At 44.6% G+C, this 19,293-nt stretch overlaps 1 protein-coding gene across 2 annotated transcripts in view; it reads right to left on the bottom strand.

The window, feature by feature from the left end:
• Nucleotides 1-19,293, bottom strand: part of SNED1 (sushi, nidogen and EGF like domains 1) — an 82,114-nt gene that overhangs the window by 8,802 nt on the left and 54,019 nt on the right. The window contains exons 19-28 of one of the 2 annotated variants that reach the window (XM_082221697.1): nt 14,492-14,605; nt 12,991-13,104; nt 12,683-12,796; nt 11,374-11,670; nt 7,957-8,140; nt 5,814-5,926; nt 4,791-5,069; nt 3,442-3,586; nt 3,050-3,132; nt 2,437-2,538 (exon numbers count right to left, since the gene is read on the bottom strand). In XM_082221697.1, the coding sequence (XP_082077823.1) occupies nt 2,437-2,538; nt 3,050-3,132; nt 3,442-3,586; nt 4,791-5,069; nt 5,814-5,926; nt 7,957-8,140; nt 11,374-11,670; nt 12,683-12,796; nt 12,991-13,104; nt 14,492-14,605 (1,545 nt within the window). Of the gene's footprint in view, nt 1-2,436; nt 2,583-3,002; nt 3,133-3,441; nt 3,587-4,790; nt 5,070-5,813; nt 5,927-7,956; nt 8,141-11,373; nt 11,671-12,682; nt 12,797-12,990; nt 13,105-14,491; nt 14,606-19,293 lie in introns of those variants that run through there. The other variant, XM_082221698.1, reaches the window with a different exon arrangement.

Genomic DNA, 19,293 nt, shown 5'->3' with positions numbered 1-19,293 from the left:
AATCATAATCAGTGCCTGATGTAAATAATAATTAATAATGAGGGCCCAATGTCATCCTCGTCATTATAAAAATAATCCCTCTCTTCGCGCCGCCCAGCCTCCCAAGAAAAAACCCCCACTTCAAACGGTCACAAAGCACAAATTCCACGCGACCACAACTTGCTATGCCCAATAACCAATGTCCCAAAATGCCATAGAAAATTAATCAGGGCCCCAGTGTACCATAAATCATAATCAGTGCCTGATGTAAATAATATATAATAATGAGGCATTCGTCATTATAAAAATACCTTTTTTGACACTTTTTATTATTTCTTTGTTTGACCCCTCAGAATTACTCCTCCTCATATAAATAAACATTAAATTAACAAGTTTCCTTTTTTTGAGTGTGTGTTCTTCACTCCCCTTCAAAACAGTGACCAGTGTATATACCCCCTTTCAATGCAGCCTGCTTACAAAGGCGGGACGACAAAGACCAGCAATAAGTTGTTGCATAACGTTAAGGAAAACAATTCACCAAACTTCCCCCTGCTTAAGTTTAAAAAGGGGCTTCAGGCAACTAACTCCCACGTGGAATTTCCTATAGTAAGATGGCGGCCGCCTCAGAAGACCACATGGGCAGATAAGATGGCTGCTGGGACGATCCGGTTACCCAGCAACAGCACAGCTGATTCCGACACTTTTGAAAGCAGCCGGCAAAGTAAGTGTTGGAGCTCCGAAGCCACACTGCTGCGCATGTGACCAAATAGCGAGGACTTACTTTGCTAGAGACAAGCCCCGACGCTATCACAAGCCTCCCTCTCTTCGCGCCGCCCAGCCTCCCAAGAAAAAAACCCCACCTCAAACAGTCACAAAGCACAAATCAGTAAACATAATAAACATTAAATTAACAAGTTACCTTTTTTTGAGTGTGTGTTCTTCACTCCCCTTCAAAACAGTGACCAGTTTTGAACAGTGGCTTCAGGCAACTAACTCCTCCGCCTCCTCCTCCCCTTGCGCCCTCCCCTCGCCTCCTTCCCTCGCGCCCTCCCCTCGACCCCGCCCCTCGCCTCCTTCCCTCGCGCCCTCCCCTCGACCCCGCCCCTCGCCTCCTTCCCTCGCGCCCTCCCCTCGACCCCGCCCCTCGCCTCCTTCCCTCGCGCCCTCCCCTCGACCCCGCCCCTCGCCTCCTTCCCTCGCGCCCTCGCCTCCTTCCCTCGCGCCCTCCCCTCGACCCCGCCCCTCGCCTCCTTCCCTCGTGCCCTCGCCTCCTTCCCTCGCGCCCTCCCCTCGACCCCGCCCCTCGCCTCCTTCCCTCGCGCCCTCCCCTCGGCCCTGCCCCTCGCCTCCTTCCCTCGCGCCCGCCCCTCGCCTCCTTCCCTCGCGCCCTCGCTTCATTCCCTCACGCCCTCCCCTCGCGCCCTCCCCTCGCCCCCACCCCGCGCCTCCGCCCCGGAGCCGCAGCAAAGGCTTTAAAGAGCCGCATGCGGCTCTGGAGCCGCAGGTTGCCAACCCCCGCCCTAGTTCTTAGTTACTGGATAGACTCTCCCCTTGCTCCAGCTAAAACTTAGGACTGTCTGTGAAGTGTCCCCGAGATAACTTGTCACCTAAGAGACAATTTTCTTGCAGAAAAAAACAGTATTCAAGAAGTGCACTTTATTGTTAATGACAAATACGTGTGCACATCCTTGCATGTGTATCTATTAAAACAGAAGCTTTTTACTGTTTAACAGGCTATGCGTAATTTTATCTTGCTGTTCCTTTCTATATCCCTGTGAACGTCACTACTGATCAGACATGGCCTGTTTTTTGTTCGATTTGTTAGTGTAGTTTATGGTCCACATGACATCCCATCAGGGTATATACAGAGACCAATACTCAATCCCTGTGCAGATCGTTCAGGATTACACATACAGCAGCAAGATATCCTCCTTTAACCTCCTTAGTGTTATGCCTACAAAAAGGTACTAGACAATATATATATTTGGATTGAGTAGTAGTAAGATCATGGTCCACTGTTCAATTCACAAGAGCCTGCTCATCAGTGAGATCCTATCAAAGAACACTAGACTAGACTGACTGGTGGTTTAAGTGGCAGTGAGAGTATATGACAAATAATAAAAAGGAGAGAAGTTCTATCTCTAGCTAGGCTCACCCAGCAATTACTATTTCATTAGAAAAAGAGAGTAATCCTAATTATTATCATAACAAAGCTATTCCGCCCCCCCAAGCAATAAGTGCCTGTTCCTTGAGGAGTTTCTCCGGTGGAAGGTGGATGGCAACCCATTTGTGGAATTCCCCTGTTGCAAACATTGTTATCCCTGCTATCCCAGGCTTTTAAGTGTATTTTCATTTTTAGCAGACTTATATTTTATTTGTGCGTTTTATTTGTGTGGCCTTGTACCATCTTTGACTTCTGGATTATTCCAGAGATGCTCGTTATCTCTTTAAACTTACTTTCCCTCTTGCTGTTCTCAGGTTCCGATAGGTGGAGTGCCTGGCTGACGTGTTTGCTTGATTCCTCCCCATTTTCTTCCATTTTCATGGGAGCCTCAGGTTCTAGAAAAGGAAGCCAACAATACCTTAGCTTGAGGATTAGTGCACTGCTAGGAGACAAAGAAATGGTCCATAAAGAAGGCTGATCGCCGAAGAATTGATGCTTTTGAATTATGGTGCTGGAGGAGACTCTTGAGAGTCCCATGGACTGCCAGAAGATCAAATCTCTCCATTCTTAAGGAAATCAGCCCTGAGTGCTCACTGGAAGGACAGATCGTGAAGCTGAGGCTCCAATACTTTGGCTACCTCATGAGAAGAGAAGACTCCCTGGAAAAGACCCTGATGTTGGGAAAGATAGAGGGCACAAGGAGAAGGGGAAGGCAGAGGACAAGATGGTTGGACGGTGTTCTCGAAGCTACAAACATGAGCCTGACCAAACTGCGGGAGGCAGTGGAAGACAGAAGTGCCTGGCGTGCTCTGGTCCATGGGGTCACGAAGAGTCGGACACGACTAAATGACTAAACAACACAACAGGAGACAAAGAATACAAGTAGGGAGGATGAAGGGCACTTACGTGTTCTCACAGTGACAGATCTACTGGGCAAGTTGCTGAATTTAGTGGTGATCCTCCCTCTGCCATCCACTAGCTCTGTAAACCTTTAAAAGAAAAACACTTGGACCAGTGGCGTAGCGTGGGGGGTGCAGGGGGGGGCCGGCCGCACCGGGCGCAACATCTGGGGGTTAGGGGCGCAAATCCACAGGTTAGGGGGCGCAAATCCACGGGTTAGGGGGCGCAAATTACTTGCCTTGCCCCGGGTGCTCACAACCCACGCTACGCCACTGCACTTGGACATTCCCATTTGTCATACAGTGTCAGCTGAACTGACATACTCCGATTTCAGCACCTCATGAGTCACAGTGTGTAATCTGTTTCGTTTTGCATGGCAACTGAGCCCCATTCTTTACCTAGGTGCTTGTGAGGGTTCCTCAGGGGCATTGTGATCAGCAAGCAGACGCAGTTCTGGCAGGAATGCCGGGGGGACCCGGTTTCTCAGCACACGGGGATGCCCTGTTTGGCTCCAGCGCCTTTCTGGGGTGCCATCCTTCTGCACTGCAGACCAGAGAAGGTTATGTTTTACTGGGACTGAGTGAACCATGCCAGCTATAATACAACTACACCAACTTCTTCTCCAGGTACAATTTAGGGTACGTCTATTGACCTATAAGGGATGCGGGTGGCGCTGTGGGTTAAACCACAGAGCCTAGCACTTGCCGATCAGAAGGTCGCCGGTTCGAATCCCCGCAACGGGGTGAGCTCCTGTTGCTCGGTCCCTGCTCCTGCCAACCTAGCAGTTTGAAAGCACGTCAAAGTGCAAGTAGATAAATAGGTACCGCTCCGGCGGGAAGGTAAATGGCGTTTCCGTGCGCTGCTCTGGTTCCCCAGAAGCGGCTTAGTCATGCTGGCCACATGACCCAGAAGCTGTACGCCGGCTCCCTCAGCCAGTAAAGCGAGATGAGCACTGCAACCCTAGAGTCGGCCACGACTGGACCTAATGGTCAGGGGTCCCTTTACCTTTACCTTTACCTTTACCTATTGACCTATAAAGCCCTAAATGGCTTAGGACTCAAGTACCTCAGGGACTGCTTCTTTACACTTGAACCTGCCCACATAATAAGATCTGCCTTGGAGACCCCTCTCCAGCTGGATCTCCTACTCCCTTAAAAATATTTACAGCAGTGGGTGTGTAGATATGATTAGGCTTTGGTGCGGTGATGGTGGTAGTTTTATTTCTCAATGACCCTGCTCCCACACCAACAAAATAGCAGACAGCACAGTACTGTGGGAATGGGTTAAGTCCTCCGAAGGTCACAATTCTAATTGGATTCAGCCCTCTTCCTTGGCTGATTTTGTTGTTGAAAAATCACAATTTACTTGCTCTCTTAATATCTGCAAGGATATTAAATTCAAAATGAGCAAAAGCAAGGGGGGTGTTAAAGAGGACCTTTCTAATTTTGTAATTACTTGTTTCTTGTTCATTCACGTATCCCCAGGGCAGCAGCATGTAAAATGGATATTCTCTGCTCTCGCTTCGAAAAGTCCTCATCACAGAGAATCACTATGGGCCAACTCTATCTTTTGCTGTAGATGGATCTCTCTCTCTCTCTCTCTCTCTTTCTCTCTCTCTTGATATGATGATATGTTGAATATACATGCTGACATCCTAAGAGGCTAGGGCCCACATAATGTCATATTAAAAAAGAAACAAAAGGCTTGCAGAAAGCTATGAACATAGGAAATGGGAAGCTGGACTTACAGGCAGTAATGTACAGGTGGGCAGGCTCGCTAGTTACTTGTCCTTGATCTGTGTTTTGAACAGCCATCACTGATAAGCGATATCTTTGACCTGGGTTCAGGTCACGCACTGTGTAGGAAGATAGCTTCCCATTGGGCACGTAGCGGCTCTTCACACTTTGACTGGTGGTGACATTGATGATGTAACCTTCCACTGTGCCAACCAGGGGCAGTTCCCAGACCATCTGAACAGAGGTGGCTGTGACTCTGGATGCTGTGAGGTTTCTAGGAGGAAGAGGTCCTGTTCAGGGAGAAGGAGGAAGATCAATGTGGAATTCCTTTCAATTGCCCTTTATTCTTCTTATCCGCTGGGCAGTTGAAACAAGGGGCAGGGAGCCCTTGGAGGCAAAACTGTTCTCTTTCCACCATGCTTTCTCAAATGATTAAACAAAGGTGCCCTCTTACCCTGCTGCAAGCCTCTGGGTGGCTCAGTTGTTATTTGGCCACTGGGATTCTACCAGGAAACAGGCATTGCGTTCCCAGAGAAGAAAGAGAAACTGTTCAGAGACATGGGGACAAAGGAGGGACTGTCATAGGCACTATCCAAAGGATGCCTGTAACAGCTCTGCAGGGGGGAAAAACCCTCTACCATAGAACTGCTAGTTGCACTTGCAAAAGGAAGTTTCCAAGTTTAGCAGGTACCTCCTTAAAGCGCTTCACAAATCTAGCAAAAAAAAGTTTGATAGTTGCAGTTGTGCAATACTAAATATAAAATGGGCATATACACACATGGAAAAGAGCTTTTCAGTTATTCTGAACATATATTAATGAAAAGTAGTATGGTACATAGCCTTATAGGAGTTTGTTGTTAAATAGGACTCTTGTACCTGACTCTCCCTTAAGCATTTTGAGCTCCAACTCTGAACCTAATGTTCAGGCCAAGTACGATTCACCACAGGGGAAAAAGTGCTTTAAAAAAGTTGGTTAGTGGGCAATAAAGGTGGGGAGGCAAGAAGCAAGTCGGGGAATTTTCTATCAAACTCACGTGTCCACACGTAGACGGGTGCAGTAGCAAAGCTCTCAGTGGGATGGTCTTCTGCACTGAGGCCACTCAAGGTCCACATGTGAATAAGATACTTCTGCCCTGGCTGAAGGTCCCTGTTGGAAGATTAGATACGCTGGGTAAGTCTCAGTCAGATGCTATGATTTGGGAACAAAGAACAAGCTTATTGACTGCTGCTGAGTCAGAGACTTGCATAAACTACCCACTCAGATAGAAATGTGAACAAATATCTACTGCACACAGAGAGCTGTTGAATGCATGAAGCAAATACCTGAAAGCAATGTCAATTCCAAATTCCTTTCCATCCCATCTGAGCCTCAAATTCTTTCTAACTGAAGAGTCTCAAGTTATACCTCGGAGCTCAGGGCAATGAAACAAGCTGGGAGATGGCTTGTACGCGAGTGGAAGAAAACACCGGTGGGGGCTCATCATCTAGCCTAACAGTGGCAGTGAAGGCAGCAAAGAAGCCATATATTGCTGCCTCCACTGCATCCTCACCATGCCATCTGGCAGAGCTTTTCCAGGTAGTACAGTCTGGCCCAAAGGAAGTAGCAGAACCGACAGTAGCTCACTGTGACTTGTTTGCAAAGCATTTTGAGGAGAAAATCAATTGACTCCGCTGTTAGAACAGATGAATCTCAAGAGGTGTCCAGAGTACAGTCTAGTCTTGTGTTGAATGTGTATCATGTGTTTCATTTGGTAAGGCTGGACAAGGTGTGTGGATCCACCAGGGTGACCACTTGTACTCTGGACCCTTGTCCCTCTTGGCTGATAAAAAAGTAGCAGCTGCCTGGGCCAGAGAGGTGATTAATGCCTCCTTGCAAGAGGGGGTGGTCCCTGCCTGCTTGAAGGCGGCCGTGGTAAAATCTTAAGTCACTACTGACCAGTTGCCACTCTCCCTTTCTTTGTTAAGGTTATTGAGCAGGTGGTCACAGACCTGATCCAGGTGCTTTTGGAGGAAACTGATTTTCTAGATCCAGTTCAATCGGGGTTTAGGCCTGGTTTTGGTACAAAAACTGCTTGGTCACCCTTTTTGATTATTACCTCTGGCAAGAGAGAGACGGTGTCCCTGTTAATTTCTCCTTGACCTCTCAGTTGCTTTCAATACCATCAACCATGGTAACCTTCTGGAGCAGCTGCCTGAGTTGGTGGCACTACTTTGCAGTGGTTCTGGTTCTACTTTGACTATCATTTCCAGAGGATGATATTTGGGGGGGTGCTCTTCAGCCCCATGGAGGGTTCATCAGGGTTCAATTTTATCCCCCATGCTGCTTAACATCTACATGAAATTGTTGAGTGGGTCACCTGATGCTTTGAAGTACGGTATATTGTCAAACAAAACTCTACTTCTTACATCTGTATATGTGGATATGCTGGACTGTGGTCTTGCCTTGATTCAGATAAGACTGAGGCAGTTAGTGGGCATTTCCCTAGACCAAATGGATGGGAGGTGGCATGATCTTGATGTGGTTACATACCCTCTGAAGGAGCAGGTATATAACTTGGAGGTACTTCTGGATTAATTGCTGTCACTTGCGGATCAGGTAGCCTTGGTGGTGCGGAGTGCCCTCCACCAGCTTGGTAGCACAGCTGCACCCCTATCTGGACAGGGGTAGCCTAAATTCTGTTGTCTATGCTCTGGCAACCTCTAGGTTAGATTACTACAACACATTATACATGGGGCAGCTTCTGAAAACAGTTTGGAAACTTCAGCTGGTGCAAAATTCAGCCAGGTTGCTCAGCAGGGAAGACTGTTTGAGCATTAATAACACCAATCCTGGCTAGATTGCATGGGCTGTCAATTAGTTTCCAGGCCTAATTCAAAGTGCTGGTTTTGACCTATAAAGCCTTAAATAGCTCAGGACCACAATGGAAACCAAGGGAAGGGAGAGTGCTCTTGTACTCAGTCCGGCTTGTGGGTTTCCCACAGGCATCTGGTTGGCCACTGTGAGAACAGGATGCTGGGCTAGAGAGGCCAATGGCCGAATCCAGCAGAGTCCTCTTATGTTCTTCATTGCCTCCCAGCACCACTGACTGACCAAGTAACAAGCCACCACCTAACCTACTTTCATTCGCCACCACCTCCCTCCCTCCACCCCCAGAAAGTTTCTTGCTTCTTGCTCACCAGAATGTGTATTTTGTCACTGTATTGTTTAACTCCACAGCACGATCCTCCACATCATCCGGCTGCCGTATGGACACCCGCACCTTGCTGACCGTGGCGTACTTGAGCCTGTGGAGAGCCCATTGCACAGTAATGGTTGTGGCAGTCACATTGGCAATTTCAAATCCCTCCACTGGGTGAGGTCCTGGCAGGATGAGAGAGGGGAAACGCAGGAGGCGGTTACGACTCACCCCACTTGACAGTGACACACTCACTTGATCCTCGTGGGTGAGCCCCGCCCCGCTGGAGGCCTCCTTCTCATCTCGGTAGTTTCCTACAGAAGAAAAGGGTCAGTCTGGACTTTCTGGCAGGACTTCTACAGCAGAGGGCCCCTCCCTTACTGGGAGTATAGGGCATGGCATCTTGCAACCTCATGGGACCCTTCTTTGCATTCAAGGGTCACCCATAACACAGTCACTTAGTAAAGCTGGTGTTGCATAGTGGTTAGTGTTAGGGGTAGGGCCTGGGAGACCATGATTCAAATCCCCACTCATCCATAAAGCTCACTAGGTGATAGAACCATAGAGTTGATGTTGGACCAGTCATAGTTTCTCTGGGTTGCTGTGAGTATAAAATGGAGGAGAACCATGCATGCCACCTTGAGCTCCTTAGCCCACATGGACGGCAATACCTAGGAAGGGTGAGTTATGCTTCCCATGCAGCAGAGTCCAATACAGCTAACCCCTACCTAAAAGAGCTTTAATGCCAAATCACACAGAGGATTAGCATAGCCAGGATAAACCTGCAATTTATAGAAACCACAGAATGCCCCAGACATCAAGGTAGGCTCTCTCAGCAGACACTGCCACCATACTTATTCAAAGCATGATTTCTTCTATTTACAGGCTCCATATAACCTCATAGTGGTGAGGGAGATGAAGGGCTTGCTATGTATGAACCATGTACAGCGTTTGGCTTGCTCTTGACTGGTAACAACAAGATGTTCCTGTGAATACGCTAAGTGATTTGTCAAACTGAGATCTGCCGATGTGGTGTTACCATCTGATTGCCCAAGAGCATTAAAAAAAAGCCCGATGGTATAAATCTGTGAACTAAGGCTCCGTCCAGATGGGTAGCTTCCTGTGTGGCCAACTTAATGCTGTAGGACTAAAGCAGAAGTGAGTAGGAAAGTAGTTAAAAGCAAAGGGTGCTAACTAGTATGGGAGTAAGACACATCATATGCATGCAAATATCCCACAAGCTATAGAAGGAGTTAGAAGGCTACAGAGGAATGCATATGGCAAATCTGCAGCACTGTTTCCTATAAATTATCTGTGCACCAGGATTGTTCAGTCAGTATCACTCAACCAATCCTGCTAGTTCCATCATGTGAAACAGTACAATCCCCATCCCATTAAGGTTGACAAAGTGGCATAACTGACATGGGGGAGAAACCACACTTGCATATGGAAATGCCTAAAGTAATGGATTGTTACAGGCTAAACTGACGATGGACAACTACCAGTGAAGCCTTTTCCATATAATTCTTAAAGGATTACAAAGCAGCAAAAGTCTCTGATGGTGAATGATGGGAGACTCTCAGCTCCCTCAACAGTTCATGGGATATACACATTAGTTATAGCAAGGAGGTTTTAAGCAGGCTTCCTCAACCTCGGCCCTCCTGATGTTTTGAGACTACAATTCCCATCATCCCTGACCACTGGTCCTGCTAGCTAGGGATCATGGGAGTTGTAGGCCAAAAACATCTGGTGGGCCGAGATTGAGGAAGCCTGGTTTTAAGCATAATGTGTGCTCTGTATTAAAGGCCTTCAACTTCAGCTGGTTGACAAGAAATATGTACAGCACAATAGAAGAAGAGATTGGTGCAATGGTCTATCTGGTTCTTTCGAAACAGTGAGCATCACTAAGAATTTCAGAGTAAAATAATAACAGTTATGCAATAAATCTACCCTCAGGGTGGTTTCTTTCTGGCTTTATCAGTTCATGCCCTTGAGGCAGAGATATTTTCCCTCCTCTAGGAAAAAAAGTCTATTGTTTGCGACATCTCTCAGGGCAGCCTCATTACCTAATATAAAATTTCTGCTTCATCTCTCCTTTTGCTTTTAATCATTATCTTGTTGCAGGTTATAAGAGCATAAAATCCTCTTCTTTCATCAGGTTTCAATATGCTGTCTTTCAATTTTACTGAATGCCCCTTGCATGTTTTGTTAAAGTCTAGAAAGGCGTTGGTGGTGGTGGGGAGCATTCAGTAAAATTGAAAGTGGGGGGGGGGGAGAGAGAGTGCAAGCAGATCTTCCCCAAGATCATTTGTCATTTTGTTGGCATGTGTTTTCCCTACCAAAAAAAGAAATTCAATCATACTCTCTGATTAGATGGAATTTCCTTTGCCCGCCAGGACTCCACTTTGAGCTAACATACATTCCAAACAAGCATCACTGTTAAATACAGGAATTATCCACTGTTGTGATTCCACTATATTTTTTATTCCTTTTCTTAGAAATTCTATGCTTAAAAAAAGATAAATAAAAAAGCCAGCTATTACATATAAGGTAGTTCAGAGACCACTACTGATGGCTTAGCGAAGAAAGCTAGGCATAGAGTGCTATCAAGGAACAAGCACTTTAATACCTTGTTGGGGGCATTTCAAACACCACTAGAAAAACCCAAATACCCACCATCTATTAGTGGTCTGAAGATCTTATGTCCATTTTGACATCTGAACGTATCTTATAATCAACAACCTCATTTGGACACCAATTTCAATGGCTTATATAAATGCATATGTTTAAATAAGTCTGACGCACCATTCTTAACTTTTTAATGGATTGTTGGATTCTTCATGTTAATGGGAATGGATATTGCATTTTCCCCTTCGCTTTTTTCTCCTTCTTCCTTTTACAATATTTGCTATGCACCTAAAGCAAAATCCAAGCAATTTAGCCTCTTCTGGACTCTGTTACATCAATATACTTAAAGGATTAGTAGACACTGAGAAACAAGATGTTCTTCTACAAATGTTTCTCGAGTGACAATTGTGTGGGGTGTGGCAATCGTTTTGTTTCGGAGATACAACTTCCACTACATTAAATTTTTTAACAGCAACTTTTACTTCTATAGATGCCACTGCAGAAGAACAAGTACCAGAGGTGGGGGACTGGAAATTCATGGGTGCAGGCCAATATTTTTGTGTTTTGAATATATAATCTTAATTTGTTGTGCGACAGCAATGACACCGGATTGGTAGGGAAGAAACTCCTCTTATAAACAAAAGACATTGTGCTCTATTGTTCCATATTGCTTGGGAAACGTGCTGTGTGCCTCTATGGGTCTGAAAGAGACCTGCAAACACAGTTGCCTCACTCCTGGAGCCAGGCATTTCTGCACCCACCACTCTATCCCGCTGAATGAGCTACTCACTAGTACGAGTGACGAGCATGACGGGCCTGCTGATATCATTCTTGTTGTTCGATTTGCGTTTGACTGAAAAGACAGAAATATTGTAGGCTTTGCCGGAGGCTAGTGCCCGCAAATGGTGGGCAGCACGGCTTCGGTCCACATAATCAGTCCAGCGGTAAGAGCCGTCGAAGGATACGTACGTCACGGCGTAGCCATCAATCATTTGCTTGGCAGCCGGGTCCATGGGAGGGCGCCAAGAGATTGTCAGCCCTGTCTCCTCCACCTTTTCCACCTTTAATGATGTTGGTGGCAGCAGCTCTTCAGGGTGTCAATGCAAACAAAAGAAAAGGAAGCATAATACATGTTAACAAACACAATTCTTTCCCTCCTTCATCTCATTATCGTATTTTTCATACAAGAAGAAGCAGGTAAGGCAGCCTTCACCAATCTTGGGTCTCCAGTTGCTGTTGGATTCCAAACCCCATCTTTCCCACCCAGCGTGGTCAAGGATGATGGGAACTGAAGTCCAATAATACCTGGGGACCCAAGGTTGGGGAATGAATAGTTTATGATCTGGCAGGCACCTTCACTTTACTCTTTTCTTTTTGGCGCCTGATGAAAACATTTTTTGTTTAGAAAAAAATAGAGATTGCATGTTTAGACATATAGCAGTTGCAAGTGTTTTAGTTCTTTTAAGCTGATGCTGATTTTAATCACCTTCTGAATAGGTTTGCTTTGTGTTTTGTAAAATACAACGTCGGTTTGAATGTTGTGTTTTTCTTCCTTTTCTTTTGTAGTTTACTACTGTTATTTGTAAAACATAAAAAGTGATGTTATTCGTTTTGAAAAACTCAATTAAAAAACCGAACCTATTTTAAAAGGATTTTATTGCCTGCTATATGTCTACCATTTTCTGGGATCAGCATGGTTGGCAATGACTCTACAGTGGTGCCTTGCAAGACGAAATTAATTCGTTCCGCGAGTTTTTTCGTCTAGCGAATTTTTCGTCTTGTGAAGCACGGTGTCGGAAAAGTTTTGGAAAAGCTTCAAAAATCACCAAAAACCTCAAAAAAAGGCTACCACACCACGTTCTATGAGTTGCTCCTCGAAGTCAAGTCGCAACTCTATTAACGGTGTTAAGAAAAAGGAAACAAACTTGCAAAAACGCAAGACGTTTTCGTCTTGCAAAGCAAGCCCATAGGGAAATTCGTCTTGCGAAGCAGCTCAAAAACCGCAAACCCCTTTCGTCTAGCGAGTTTTTCATCTTGTGAGGCATTCGTCTTGCGGGGCACCACTGTATTTCAGACAACTATGGAAATGGCTTTTTTACCTTTCTCACAGTTGTTGCCGGTATAGCCCACTTTGCAGGTACAGATGTGAGATCCATTACTGGGCAGGCAGTAGCCTCTGCTCCCACAGGGGTTGGAGAAACAGGGGTCACTAGCTGGGGAAGAAGTGCAAAACGAACAGTTCAGAACAGTGGTTCTTCAAGACAGTGCAGGCTCCCTTAGGAAACTATGTCAGGAGAGGATCAGACTAAATACTGATCTTCTCTTTTTTAACTGAATCTACCTTTCTTAAAAGGCTACTAAGAACCTTTGCATGTATTACGTGTGCTCCCATTCTATATCAGCTTACCTATTTCACAATGGTAGCCAAAGAAGCCCTCTGGGCAGACACACAGGTAGGAGCCACTGTAATTTTCGCAATCTCCTCCGTTTCGACAAGGGTTTGATTCACAGGCATCCACTTCTGGAGGGCATAAATACACTCACTCAGATATCTGTAGGAGGTGTCACATGGAATTAAGAGGATGACTCTGCATCTGGTGGATAATCCCTTGCAAAGATGCCTGCTGTAGTACACTGCATTAGCTCACGTGAAAACCCTCCCTGGGACCATCCATCTGCACAGTATATTAATCTCCCTGGTAAACATGAAATCAGCGGATGAAATTCATGATAGATGGTGGCATGTTTCCTTAAGCCTGTCTAATTGTTGCTTACATGCAGCACCAAACCATTTACTTCTGAGTTACAGAATTTCCTGTTCAAGATTTTGCATACCGCTTACATAGCTGTCAACCGTCCCTTATTTGGCGGGAAACTCCCTTATCCCAGCGCTGTTTCCTGCTGCTGTCCCGGATTGATGATGTCCCTTAAATTTCCTGGGTTTCAAAGGAAGCAGATCCTCTCCCTCCCTCCCTGCCGGCCAGGGAGGAGGGAGGCTCCAACTGCGTTGCTTGGCTGCGTTGCTCACCCAATAAGGAGTCTAAGAACAACTGGGGGGTGGAGCTTGCATGCCTTGTGCCGATCAAATCGGCTGCATTGCCTGGGGACTCGCCTTTGCTCAGCGCTTCCCAGCGGAGAGGTGATGGTGGTTTTCCTTGCTATATCCCCTTTGCTGGGTTGCTGCACTGTGGGCTTCGTTTGGCTGCTGGTTGACTAAAATCCCTTATTTTGGCTGCTGATCCCTTATTTTTGAGGCTGCTGGTCCCTTATTTTCAAATCTGTAAGTTGACAGCTATGACCGCTTATTAGACCATAGCCACTCACTACAGATGAGTTGCTTCCACAGGGAGACCTTGGCTGCGTACACACTCCTATCTACAACATTAGCCACAATCCATATCTATCCTGTATCTATTCTATAATGAAATGAAGAATTTGGATGATTCCCCCGAAAGCCAGCTTTGGTCTGAATTGAGGAAAAGAACAACCCTGCTATTTTTAAAAGTTGATAATGTGTATTAGCCAGCTAGTGCATGACACCATGCCATCTGAAACCTTCTGAGTTAGAAAGGTCTTTAAATAGCATTTTCTATGGGTTAGAGCAATGTTAACTTCCGTACAACTACTGTTATGTCCACATAGGCTGTGAGGCTCACACAGCCTATGGCAGCTGAATTGGTTAAAGAAAATAACTCAGGTTTTCCAAGAATAACCTCTTTCTATGGCTTTGCCTTATAACCTTTGAACTGTTACCAATATTAAGAAATTTATGCTAAAAGAAAGTGGGATATGTTAGTACCAGCGGAACAGATGGAGCAGCTTAAGGATATTTGGGAGATTCCAATGATCTTGAATTGCTAGTAGGAAGTAGTGATAGAAGTTCCAAGAAGGGTCAACAGACTATTTACCCGTTTCACACTGAGTTCCAATGAAACCCTCAGGACAATGACAGGCAAAGGATCCTGGTCGATCTGTGCAGGTCCCACCATTCTTGCATGGATCAGACAGGCATTCATCAATCTCTGTAGAGAATGCAGAAGGGGGAGGGGGAGAAGTACAGTGACTTCATCAGCACAACAACACTATCAAAGGTAGAAAACCAGCAGTAATGGGGTAGAAAGTGGAGAACTTTATGTTTTTCTTCCTCGTCTTAAACTCTGTTGTGGCAAAACAGTTTTAATTCTGCAAAAATAGTGGGGCAGGAAGAGGGGAGAAGCAAGATAATTTTAACTCTTGGCAGTTGTAGCTATATGATGGTGTAAGTGTTGTTTACAGTACATTAATTAATATTTATTTTTGCAAAGAGCAATGGGGTTGCAGGGAGGTTTGATGTCAAACATTTATACAGCAATTACTGTATTTTTCTGTGTATAAGAGTAGGTGTTTTTTTAAAAACCAAAAAAGTAGGTTTAAAATTGGGGCTCGTCTTATACACGGGTAGTGCTGAGGGGTGTTTTTTTAATTTGGAGTCCCCCAAAATAAGTGGCATCTTATACATGGGGGCGTCTTATACACAGAAAAATACGGTACTTCACCAAATGATGCTTTACAATTATCACTTCATTAACAGATATAGTCTTGCCTGGTAACAGCACACAGGGTTCACCAAAAGGTCCCTGACACCAGGGTAAGAGGCTATTTTATTGTTGCTGGGAAGAAACCCTACAAAGGTAGCACCTCTGCATAAAGCAGCTTTTAGGTGGGGATGGAAAAAGAGAAAGGGACACCCAGAACTCCTAACACTGCATCCTAAGAAATGAACAGGCATATTGAAGAGTGCATTAGCACTAATAATAAAGAAAATTAATAACTACAGTGGTGCCTCGCGAGACGAAAAGAATCCATTCTGTGATTCTCTTCGTCTAGCAGTTTTTTCGTCTTGCGAAGCAAGCCCATTGACGGATTAGCGGATTAGCGGCTTTTAGCGGCTTTTAGCGGCTTATCGGATCAGCTGATAAGCGGCTTAGCGGCTTAGAAAAAGGGGGGGAGGGAAAAAAACCCGCAGGAACTCGCAAGACATTGTCGCCTTGCGAAGCAAGCCCATAGGAGATTCGTTTTGCGAAGCACCTCCAAAATGGAAAACTCTTTCATCTAGCGAGTTTTCCGTCTTGTGAGGCATTCGTCTTGTGGGGCACCACTGTACATTTTAAAAAATTGGTTAGTGAACCAACTGGCTGTTTTTATATTGCACCCCCTCCCCCTCATTAATAGGGCATTTCTTCAAGCCTGTATTACTCCATTCTTTAATAAGCAAGTAGGTGTGTTCCATGCCATTCCTTCCATTCCTGTCAGAAGGCAGGGCTTTCTATGTCAACTGTATTAAGGGCTTGGGCTTGGTTTTGTGTCTTCATTTCTCATACCTGAAAACAGAATTTTTCCTATCTGAAAATATGAATATAATGGGAAGTTATGCAGTCTTCCCCTGTTACTCAGTTCAGCAAGTTTAAAGAAAACACTCTCATGAAAGAGATCACTGATCATCCAAAGCTTGCTTTTGCCAATTTCCCCTCCCAGTCACAAAGTCGTTCCACAGAGAAACAAGGCGATGTTATTAAGCAACACAATTGAAATATTGTTACATAATAAAGTTTATCCCCCCCAACCATATTTTAAGGCATGGTTTCTAGCAAGATGGGCCTTTCTATACCATATCCCAAGAAGATGACTTGGGTATTTCAATGACATTGTTATTTTCCCCACAATCAGTCAATGTGGCTTTTAAAAAAGCATCGTTTTGCTTTATGTTATCCCTTTCCAGTTTATTGGAAGATAGGAGATTATTAACCAAATGAAAAACAACAAAGTCAGGGGACCTGATGGGATACCTGCCGAAATCTTCAAAGTGGGCAGAATTGAACTTACACAACAACTTCACAAGCTCATCGAAAAAATCTGGGAAAGAGAAGAGATCCCAGCAGACTTTAGGGATGCCAAAATTATCAATCTCTTTAAAAAAAGGTGACAAAACTGATTGCGGAAACTATCAAGGCATCTCTCTATTAGCTGTAGCCAGCAAAATTCTTGCAAGGATCTTAGCAAACTGTCTCTTAACAATATCCAAGGTGACCCTTCCTGAATCCCAAAATGGTTTTCGGCCTTCTAGGGGGACAGCGGACATGATTTTCACCGCTTGACAGCTTCAAGAAAAATGCAGAGAGCAAAACCAACCCCTGTATATGGCATTTATTGACCTGACTAAGGCTTTTGACACTGTAAATAGTAATGCCCTGTGGACTGTCCTTCTGCAAATTGGCTGCCCAGCTAAATTTGAAAACATCATTCAGCTCCTCCATGATAATATGACAGCAACAATTGCAGATAACAATGGCTCTCAGAGTGAACCATTCACAGTGGGATCTGGTGTTAAACAGGGTTGCGTTATTGCCCCAGCACTATTCATTATTTTCATTGCCATGATCCTACACTTTGTCAAAGGGAAACTCCCCACTGGAGTAGAAATCATATACTGAACAGATGGAAAGCTCTTCAATCTGAGCAGGCTGAAAGCAAAGAGTAAGGTTACCGTAACTTCCATCATAGAGCTTCAGTATGCTGATGACAACATAGTGTGCACACACTCAGAGAATGACCTCCAAACCATCCTAAATGTCTTTGCAGAAGCTTATGAAAAGCTTGGCCTATCACTCAACATCCAAAAAACCAAAGTGCTGCACCAACAAGTACAAAATAACCCCTCTGCAGCACCACAAATCCAACTTGATGGTGTAACGTTGAAACATGTCAATCACTTCTCCTACCTAGGCAGTTATCTTTCCACAAGGGCCAACATTGATGACGAAATCCAGCATAGTCCAGCATACTATATAGTGTGTACACAGCTTTAAAAGCACTCAGATTTATGTAGAGAGCACACAGAGTGATTGGCACAGTTTATCTGAACTGCAGTCCTGCTAAACTTTAAGTAGCCTTAGTTTCCTGGTCAACAAAGGTCCGTATAGTAAAAGCTATGGTTTTCCCAGTAGTGATGTATGGAAGTGACAGCTGGACCATAAAGAAGGCTGATTGCCGAAGAATTGATGCATTTGAATTATGGTGCTGGAGGAGACTCTTGAGAGTCCCATGGACTGCAAGGAGATCAAACGTATCCATTCTTAAGGAAATCAGCCCTGAGGGCTCACTGGAAGGACAGATCGTGAAGCTGAGGCTCCAATACTTTGGCCACCTCATGAGAAGAGAAGACTCCCTGGGACAGACCTTGATGTTGGGAAAGATGGAGGGCACAAGGAGAAGGGGACGAAAGAGGACGAGATGGTTGGATAGTGTTCTCGAAGCTACCAGCATGAGTTTGACCAAACTGCGGGAGGCAGTGGAAGACAGAAGTGCCTGGCGTGCTCTGGTCCATGGGGTCACAAAGAGTCGGACACGACTAAACGACTAAACAACAACAAGAAATTAATTTTGAGAAATTAATTAATACTGAGAAATATAACTCTCCTTATGCAGTGCAACAAAAACTGCATCTCACAAATGCATGGGGTTTTAAATTTTACTTCAAACCTGCCCCCCAGTTTACTGAAGTGTTTTAGGCTACGTGTAAAAACCATAAGAAACATCAAAACAAGTAGCAACGGGAAAATACATATATTATTAAATATTAAAAGGTAGATATTAAAAGCAGAGATAATAAAGCAGTATAAATCTGGCGGCGGCAGAAATAACTAGCACAGGCTGTGAAAAAGTTCAGAATGCTATTAAGTCTCAGTGTTCTAGTTCAAATGGCCTTGGAGTTCCAGAAACCCTTTCTATTAATTTATAATGACAGATCTCTGCATAAAACTGACACTGACATATGGGCAGGATCAGACTTCATCCACTGGCCTTCACCAAATATTCATCCATTTTCCTTTGGACTCTATCATCTATCTATCATCTATCTATCATCTATCTATCTATCTATCTATCTATCTATCTATCTATCTATCATCTATATCTATCTATCATCTATCATCTATCTATCATCTATCTATCTATATCTATCTATCTATCTATCTATCTATCTATCTATCTATCTATCATCTATCTATCTATCATCTATCTATCTATCTATCTATCTATCTATCTATCTATCTATCTATCTATCTATCATCATCTATCTATCTATCATCTATCTATCTATCTATCTATCTATCTATCTATCTATCTATCATCTATCTATCTCTATCAGTATCACTTCTGCTTTTGTCCTTTTCTCCCATCTCCTCATTCTCTCATCCCTAGCCCAAAGTGGGCCTCCCACCTGGAACTGCACATCTAAATCTCTTCACTGCTGTCAAGAGGAAGGGGAAGCTTGCTGTTGATAATGCCTCATTATACTATATCTGCTATACCAAGACCTTCTCAATAAATAATTTGCCTCCACTGTCAGAGGCATTATACCTTTGCATGCCTGTTGCTAGGATTCAGAGGTGGGAACAGTGCTGTTGCACTCAGGTTCTCCTTGCGGGATTCCCATAAACACCTGGAGAGCCACTGTGGGAAGAGGATGCTGGACTAGATGGACTTTAGGCCTGATGCAGCAAAACTCTTCTTGTCTTTTAGCATTCCCATTCTGCAGGTGGCTGAATCTTAATACACAAAGGCTAAAATCTTCCTGAAGGTCCTTTCTGAATTTGAAATTTTCAGTCATAAATATTTCTTTGGCTGCTTTTTCTATTTGTTCTGCTGGATGCAATTCTCTGTTGCTGATTTT

The sequence above is a fragment of the Podarcis vaucheri genome (genome assembly GCF_965113315.1).
Source record: "Podarcis vaucheri genome assembly, chromosome: 5".
Classification (NCBI taxonomy): domain Eukaryota; kingdom Metazoa; phylum Chordata; class Lepidosauria; order Squamata; family Lacertidae; genus Podarcis; species Podarcis vaucheri.
This window is presented reverse-complemented; position numbering and strand designations above follow the sequence as displayed.